The 9431-nt window shown below is 38.9% G+C and overlaps 1 protein-coding gene across 1 annotated transcript; it reads left to right on the top strand.

Moving 5' to 3' along the window:
* The first annotated feature begins 5384 nt into the window (after positions 1-5384).
* Positions 5385-6098, top strand: LOC127078485 (uncharacterized). Its single transcript, XM_051018941.1, has one exon. The coding sequence runs from the start codon at positions 5385-5387 to the stop codon at positions 6096-6098; it is 714 nt and encodes a 237-aa protein (XP_050874898.1).
* Positions 6099-9431: the final 3333 nt, after the last annotated feature.

Below are 9431 nucleotides of genomic sequence, written 5' to 3' on the forward strand. Positions count from 1 at the left end.
AACTTTATATCCCAACAGACTTTGTGGCCATGGATATAAAAGAAGACGAAGACATCCCTATCCTTTTAGGTAGACCATTCTTATCAATAGCCGGAGCTATAATAGATGTTAAAAGAGGGAAATTAACCTTCGAAGTAGGGGACAAAAAGATCGAGTTCAATCTTTCGAAAATCCTGATGGCACCAATTCTAGGAGACGCATGTTATGCGATTGATATCATAGATGAGTGCATAAGAGAATTCGATCAGGGAGAACCTAAGATCGAACCATTTCCAAACCCAAATGAAAAGGATGACGAGTTAGAGGAAACGGAACCTCGCACTAACGAATGTTGGGATCTTACTCCAGACCCTTCACCTAATTCTCAAAAACCAGCCCAAGAACTTAAGGAACTACCTAAAAACCTAAGATATGAGTTCTTGTATGAAGAGATGAACCGCCCAGTAATAGTCAGTGCCACCTTAAACCAAGACGAGACGAATCGACTCTTGAATGTTTTAAGAAGGCACCCCTCTGCCTTAGGGTACAACATCTCTGATCTAAATGGTATAAGCCCATCCGTGTGTATGCATAGGATCTCACTAGAGGAGGATTCAAAACCTTCCAGAGAACATCAGAGACGAATCAACCCTGTAATGAGCGAGGTAGTAAAGAAGGAAGTCCTTAAACTACTGGAAGCTGGTATAATCTATCAGATCTCTGATAGTAAGTGGGTAAGTCATGTACATGTGGTACCCAAGAAGGGAGGCATCATAGTCGTGCAGAACAAAAAGGGAGAGCATGTCGCTAAACGCATAGAAGGCGGATGGCGTATGTGCATAGATTATAGGAAGCTCAATAAGGCAACTAGGAAAGACCATTTCCCCCTTCCATTCATAGATCAAATGCTTGAGCGTCTTTCCAGACACTCTTACTTTTGTTATCTTGATGGATATTCTGGATTTTTCCAAATACCCATTCACCCCGAGGATCAAGAGAAAACAACCTTTACCTGTCCTTACGCAACGTTTGCTTACAGACGAATGTCGTTTGGACTCTGTAATGCGCCAGCTACTTTCCAATGTTGTATGATGTCAATCTTCACAGATTATCTCAACAGAATCATGGAAGTATTCATGGACGACTTCTCGGTGTGTGGATTAGACTTTGAAGACTGCCTTATTAACCTTGAGAAAATCCTAGAGAGATGCGTAGAAGTTAACCTTGTGTTAAACTGGGAGAAGTGCCACTTTATGGTTAAAGAAGGCATAGTGTTAGGACATATAATATCTGAAAGAGGCATTGAGGTCGATAAAGCAAAAATAGAAGTTATAGAAAACCTTAACCCTCCTAAGACAGTTAGAGAAGTCCATAGTTTCCTTGGACACGCCGGTTTCTACCAACGCTTCATAAAAGACTTCTCTAAAATAACAAAACCCCTAACTGGCCTCCTGATGAAAGACATTGAATTCATTTTTGATGGGAAATTCATCGAGGCCTTTAACCGTTTGAAGCAAGCATTAATTTCAGCACCCATTCTACAAACCCCAGATTGGACTAAACCCTTCAAAATAATGTGTGATACTAGCGATTTCGCTATATGAGTTGTTTTAGGGAAAATAAAAGATAAGAAACTACACGTACTATATTACGCTAGTAGGACCCTAGATGCCGCTCAATTAAATTATACAACAACAAAGAAGGAACTCCTAACTGTCGTTTTCGCAATCGATAAATTTAGGTCTTATCTTGTAGGATCTAAGATTATAGTCTATATAGACCATGCAGCTATCCGTTACCTTCTGAGCAAAAAGGATGCAAAACCTAGATTACTCAGGTGGATCCTTTTACTACAAGAATTCGACTTAGAAATTAGAGACAAAAAAGGAACAGAAAATGTAGTTGCTGACCATATTTCCAGATTAGAGCATTTAAAGCCAGATCATTTACCTATAAATGATGACTTCACCTATGACAAACTAATAGCTAAGATAGATACCGCTCCCCTTGAACCTGATAGAGACAACCTTGGGACGATTTCAGAGATTAGCAGAGTACCATGGTACGCTGATTTTGTGAACTATCTAGCCGCTGATATCATACCACCTGACCTCAACTATCAACAGAAAAAGAAGTTCTTTAAAGATGTAAGACACTTCTATTGGGACAAACCACTCCTTTTCAAAAGAGGAATTGATAACATATTTCGACGTTGCGTCCCGGAAGAAGAAGTCAGAAACATCATAGAGCATTGTCATTCTTCACCATATGGTGGACATTCAAGCACATCCAAGACATACGCTAAGATCCTTCAAGCTGGTCTTTATTGGCCGACATTATGGCGTGATGTCCATGCTTATATTTTCCGATGTGACCGGTGCCAACACGCTGGAAACATCTCGAGACGTGACAAAATTCCTTTGAAGAACATCCAAGAAGTAGAATTATTTGACGTTTGGGGTATTGATTTCATGGGACCTTTTTCATCTTCATTGGGAAACAAGTACATTTTGCTAGCGGTTGACTATGTGTCCAAGTGGATAGAAGCTATAGCCGCACCCACCAACGACACAAGAGTACTCATCAAGATGTTCAAGAATAATATCTTTCCCAGATTTGGAGTTCCACGACTTGTCATAAGCGATGGTGGATCACATTTTATATCCAGGATATTTAATAAACTCCTAAGGAAATACGGAGTGAAACACAGAGTAGCAACACCATATCACCCCCAGACTAATGGTCAAGTGGAAGTATCCAACAGAGAGATTAAGCAGATCTTGGAGAAAACTGTATCAATATCTAGAAAAGATTGGTCTAAAAAGCTAACAGAAGCACTGTGGGCTTACAGAACTGCTTACAAGACCCCCATTGGAAATACAACGTACCAGTTGGTCTACGAGAAGTCATGCCACTTACCTTTTGAACTAAAGCACAAGGCATATTGGGCCATTAAGACCCTAAATTTGGATTACCTAACATCTGGCAAGAAGCGAATCCTTGATATTCACAAATTGGAGGAACTTCGCCAGAATGCTTACGAGAATGCCGTTATATACAAGGAGAGAACCAAAGTGTGGCACGACAAGAGGATCGCGAAAAAGGAATTTAATATAGGAGACTCTGTTCTCCTCTTCAATTCAAGATTACATCTTTTTCCAGGTAAGCTACATTCGAGATGGACAAGCCCCTTTGAGGTGTCCAAAATCCTGAAATCTGGAGCAGTTGAAATCGGGAACAACTCCTGTAATCCATTCGTGGTAAACGGACAAAGACTGAAGCAATACCAAGGAGGTGACATACCTACAGAATGTCATGACCAAACTCTGGCCGACCCTCTAGTTCGTACCTCTAACATATAAAGTTCGAATCGTCAAGCTAACAACGTTAAACAAGCGATGCATGGGAGGCAACCCATGACTTCTTTTCCTTTACTTTTACTATTTTCAATTTATATTTTTTGTTTTATATATATGTATATCTATGTGGATACTAACAGTTATAATATTTGTGATTTCAGGTGTCCTCTGTTTCTAATCTAACTTTTCAGGAATGGAGAATATCGACACCATGCCAGTAATATTTCGTGACCCAGTTCAAGAGTAACGCTTCGCCATGCTTTCACAGCGCTCAATGCTGCCTACCAGATATCCCAACTCGAGCTGCATGGAGGCATTAGGCATTGTGCCTAGTGTCAGGCACTTGTGCAATCAGTTACAGTGGGATGAATATACAGATGCTATGCACGTGACTTACAGGAACCTGACTTTGAAGTTCCTGAGCTCGCTTATCTACGAGCCTTATGTTGGTCACGCCAGTGATGGAGGATACACTAACTTCAGGTTGTTTGAGGCAGAATACACCTTCAACCACAAGCGTTTCGGCGACTTGCTTGGTCTTCAGACTGCCTATGACGATTCGTCCGAGCTCCCCATAAGCTACTTTCTGAGCCGAGACGTTGAGAAGTTTTGGAGCGATATCACGTGTGGAGGTAGTCCTGACCCTTCAACCAAGATCTCCAACAAGATTCACAATCCTACTTTCCGATACTTCCAGATGATCATTGCCCACACCTTCCTGGGGAAGAGTGACCCTGATACGCATGTGAGTGCTGAAGAGATCTTCTTCATGTACTGTACCACTCAGTCACGTCCGATAGACTGTGGAGCTTTCTTGATCGAGAGCCTATACCTTAATGCTCGCTCTGCTGCGAGCCCCATTCATGTTGGAAGCACGGTGACTCACATAGCCTCAGCCCTGGGACTCGATAGAAGACTATCTCACCTGACGTCCTATTGCAACTACACCTTGATAGATGTTGATTTCTGTCTGGACCGTGGCCTGATGAGGAGATCTTCTTTCCATTCGGATCAATACAGGCTGCTAATTGAGGGTGAGACCATTCACTACTTCACTTTACCTGACCCTTAGGTGACTTGTGTTATTGATCAGGCCAACTGGGCCTACGCCATAGAAGGGCAGGGAGAGACAGTAGATGCGCCGAAGATTGCATCGATCAGAATCAAAATCCGTACCAACAATCCTAATCTCCAAACTCCGAGCATGCAATCCGAATTGGTTAAGCTTCGCATGGAGATATCTGAGCTTTACCAGGAGCTTGCTGACATTGCCCTGCAGGTCGAGGTAGCAGTTGCCTCACACGACACTGAGACTGATATGCTGCATGATGAGATCGCCGATCTCCGATGCCAGATCACAGAGCTTCGAGGCTACGAAGTCGAGGAGACTCCACTATATCCCGAGCATTGATGCCATCATGGACCGAGAAATACCGTTTGAATTTCCCTATTTTTCCGTTACTTATTATTCATGCCTATTTTTATTGTTTCCGCATATATTATGCTTGCTTTATTTTTTCTAAGATCTCTGGACTCGTGATTTATTATTGACTCTTACAATTATATTGACTCTTTTCAAATAACTCTTCCGCATATTATCTTACTCTTACAATTTATTTTATCCATAATATCTTTATCTTTACTAATATTTCAGCCATTATGGTTATCATTATTATTACTTTAGATGCCCCTACCGCTCTGGTATCAGAGTCAGGTTGGTGGTGATTATTGACTTGCATTATCTTTTACTAGATTTCTACTAGTTTTATAAAAAAAAAAGTTAGTTGAAAAGTTTTCTTAATTCACTGTTTCTTTTTAACCGTAACCCTGAGCTTTGAATTTCTCTAAGGGTACCTGCTGGTAGTGTGTGGTCCAGGTCGTAAGTCCAGATAAGTGAGGCAGTAAACCCGTTAGTTTAGCACACTGTAGTTGCCGTTAGGAAAACAAACAATAAGGGGGAGGATAGCTATAGATAGTGGGTGAGAAACCTGAAGAATAACTAGTTCGCTTAAATAAAGCTATTTGTATAAATATTGTTTTGAAACCATGTCTCAAATCATCAAGGCTTTTAGTGAATTAGGATGTAGTTCACGAAGTAAAGTTAATAACCGAACCTTAGTTCCTGCTACCTTAAATAATGATAAAATTGAATTAGATCAAGATACCTTCCAAAATCAAGAATTAGAAATTCAGGAAATGGAAAATAGATTAGTTAACTGGTCTATGCCAGAAATTAAATTTAAAGAAATATATAAAATTGGTACTTTTGATTTTAAAAGTCAAAAGATTATTCATACTGTTGAATCCGCTACGTCTGTTAGTAACAAGCATGAAACTATTAATTTGTTAAATAAAAAATTATTAGAAACGCATTATAGAGAAGGTTATCGCTATACCCATCTAGGATTAATTCAGATAGCTATAAAACCATTACATAAACTAGGGTTAAACACCCCTATATTGCTAGTTCTTCGAGACACTAGAATTAAAGACTTTCATAATTCAACTATTGCTATAGTTGAATCAAATCTTAACGATGGTCCAGTCTACTTTAACTACCATCCCAATTACTCTATGAGCTTGGCTGATGAATTCACTAAGAATTCATTAGTTATATACGTCCAGGGTCTAAGTGATAATTTTAATCCTGGAGTTACCAATATTGACGTTATTAGTAGAATTACCTACAAAGTCTCTAATGTTAATTATGATTTTAAATCACTCAAAACTACTCTAAGAAATGAAACTTGTATTATTTAAGCAAATCTTAGCAGATCCAATGTTATGACCCCAAAAATACTGACTTCTTCGGATATTATAGAAAAATTCCCTCAAGAATGGATATTACAGGATGTGGTTAAATCTAAAAAGATTGGGGCCAGAACTATTAGAGATGTTATTCAAGATATTGATGGATCTGTCAGGATCAGGATGAATAGAAGCCAATCCTATCGCTATCATCAATCTAGTAGTATTGGGTCAACATCTAGTGCTAGACATTCAGTTGATTCAACAATTAGGGTAAATCTTGCAGGAGTAAACTTTTCTCCTACAATTCCCCAACCGCTATACTCTGAGAGGACCTCTAGGTCACCCTCTCCAACTGAATCCCAAATACTAGGTGTTATTACAAATGACGACCCCTTTGTCATAGACAAAGCTTGGATTAGAGCTGACTTTGATGCCATTTATAATTTAGAAAAGAGAAATTGGTATTTCTCAAATTTCTCTAAAGATCAGACTCAAATGTATTTGCGAAAATTTTATAGGTTTCTAGAAACACATGAAATTAATATCTATTTCTTTACATGGTTTGAATTACTCTGTCTAGAAGAAGAGATAGAAAACCCTTTTGCTGTTAAGATGTATTTAGATGCTAATGTTAGGATAAGTACCAGATGGAAAACTTCTAGGAAAGAAATTATAGAGTCGGTTCATCCACCATTGGAAGCTATTAGAATTACCCCTTCTAAAGAGAACATAGAAATAGAAGCTTCACCATTTAAATCGATAGCTAATCCTGTAGATCAGAGAAAAGACATTAATAATTTGCATAGTCAGATTAACTATTCAAACCAAATACTTCACACTATGTCCCAACAATTAGATAGGATAGAAAACTCTATTCCTCAACCTAAGGATGTTAAAGATTATAAATTGGATCCTACCCGACCTATTTATCAATACCATACTCCTTCTAACCAAGAGTTGAAAGGAATGAGTTTAGGTCGTGATACTACTCATAAAATAGAGGAATTGGTTACTAAATTAAAATCCTTAAACATATAAACTTCTTCAGGAGAGATAAATACTTTATCTCGAGACGAAGAATACGATAATATGGTGAGTAAATTAGGCGAAAGAGCCCCAAGACCTAAAACCCGAAACTATTATCCTAGGCCTTCATTTGCTGATGTGCAATTTGAAGAAAGAAGTAGTTTTATAGAAAATAATTATTCAGGAGAATCCATTGTCGAATGGAATATCGATGGTGCGTCTGAACAACAAGTTTTGGATACAATACAAAACATGACCATGGCTGCTACTGCCTTTAAACTTAAAGGAAATACGGATAAACATACTAAAGAGATATTAGTTATGGGATTTACCGGACAATTAAAAGGATTGTGGGACAACCTCCTTAGTTCAGAAGATAAATACCAAATAGATGTAGCCGTAAAAACAGAATCTAACGAAGAGATTTGTGTTACAACCCTCTTATATGCTATTACTAAGTTCTTTGTAGGAGAACCCCTTAAACTCCAACAAAGAGCAGCTGACCAATTCCTAAACCTTTATTGTCCAACCATGTCTGATTATAGGTGGTATAGAGATATGTTTTTATCTAAACTATGCCTTAGGTCGGATGGTGCGGCCGATTATTGGAAAGAGAGATTTATTAGTGGTTTACCTAGGTTATTTGCAGAAAAGGTAAAAATTAATATTAAGCAAAAGTTTAAAGGAATGATCCCCTATCAGTCATTAACCATTGGAGAATTATCTAATTATGTAATTGAAACTGGTATACAGATTTGTAAGACCCCAATTTTGACCCTAAGATCCCTCATAGCATTATAACATTGCATTTGCATTGCCTCAAGGATCTTTAGCATCTTGGTTCCCTTTGCCTTTGGGTGGGACTCCTTGTGATTGGTTTGAGATCACCAAGCATGCTTGAATTATACATCATTGTTTCTCTTACTTTTGTTTACTAACCAAAAGCACAAAAATGTGTCACTAACATCTTTTGTTTGAAGCTTGAGTATCATCCAAGACACTTTGTGGGTTCTATTTAGATGATCAGTCAACACAAGGGAATGGCTTGAGATACTTCCAACAGGTTCAAATGGGGTCTATTCGTCAGTCAAAACGTTAATCTTGAAGGAGCAAAAGTTTGTTCATGAGCTGTCATGCTCGCTAGGCGAGCAGAATGGGTCGCCTAGCGAGTCCCAAGAAAAGCCACCAGAATCACCTACGCTCAGAGGAATTTCTTGAACTGTCATGCTCGCTAGGCGAAGCCCACGTGTTTAAAAAAAAACGAAAAACGAAAAAAAAAACGAAAATAAATAAATAAATAAATAAAATATATATAACAGAAAATTTTTGGACTTGGGCCTCTCTCATTTGAGCCCACAGGTCCACAAAAATCAGGTTATAAATTCAGAGTTTCAGTGAAACAAAAGGGAATTCTATTCCTATTACCCTGGCAGGGAAAAAGATAGTGAGAGAAGAGCTAACAGAGTTCAGAGCAACCTCCAGAGACTGAAGGGAACTCATCGGCAAAGAACCAATTCCCTCTCGTATAAATTCTAAGAGTGCTTTGCAAACCCAACTGTGCCATTCAATTTCATCGGTCTCTCCAATCAGGTTTGCCTTATTCCCATTACTTTATGCTTTTAATTTGAATGCTCTGAATGTATGAGGTATTATGGATGAAATTTGATACCCTTTTGATGCATGTGTTTGACAAGAGGTTTAGGCCTCCTACCCTTGGTTGCTTTTTGTGAGCTTTTTGTGAATTTTAATGGCGTGATTCATGGGGTTACATTTTGATTTAGGGGCAACTCTTGATTACCCTATCTTGTTTCTCTAACCTGTTTGTTGAGTTTTATTTTGTGAGGGCTCATATGACTCTTGCAGAGATGGCTTGCCTGGTGTTCCACTTTATTTGTGGAATACCACCTGGAGGTCTATTCTGATTACCTGTACTGACTCGCTTTCTTTGATGGTGTTTAGCTTGGAAGAGTCTTTGGGTTTCTTATTTATCTAATTGCTGTTGCTTCGGATCTTTATCCGTACGGTAGATCTCTCGATCCCTTTACTTTTCGTATAACCTCGTGGCATGTCGATTAAGGTAGCGCGGTTCCTTCATCTAGGACTGCCTTTTTGCATAAGCATCCCTAAAACCCCAAACTCATTGATTTTTCTTCTCCTAAGAACACGTTATCTCCTTCTACTATAGGCGAGTAAGTCTCCAAAGGTCGAGCATCCGGTAGATTGCGTAGTAACGTCGTTCACCCCAAAACACAACCCTTACCCCATAGGTGGTCGAACTACGTTTTTCTCTGATTTTCATCCCAGATGAGATACGTA

Source organism: Lathyrus oleraceus, chromosome 5 (genome assembly GCF_024323335.1).
Source record: "Lathyrus oleraceus cultivar Zhongwan6 chromosome 5, CAAS_Psat_ZW6_1.0, whole genome shotgun sequence".
NCBI classification, from domain to species: domain Eukaryota; kingdom Viridiplantae; phylum Streptophyta; class Magnoliopsida; order Fabales; family Fabaceae; genus Lathyrus; species Lathyrus oleraceus.

What these genes read in the sequence shown, in the direction of transcription:
- LOC127078485 (XM_051018941.1), top strand. Translation starts at nt 5,385, where the DNA reads ATGTCTCAAATCATCAAGGCTTTTAGTGAATTAGGATGTAGTTCACGA.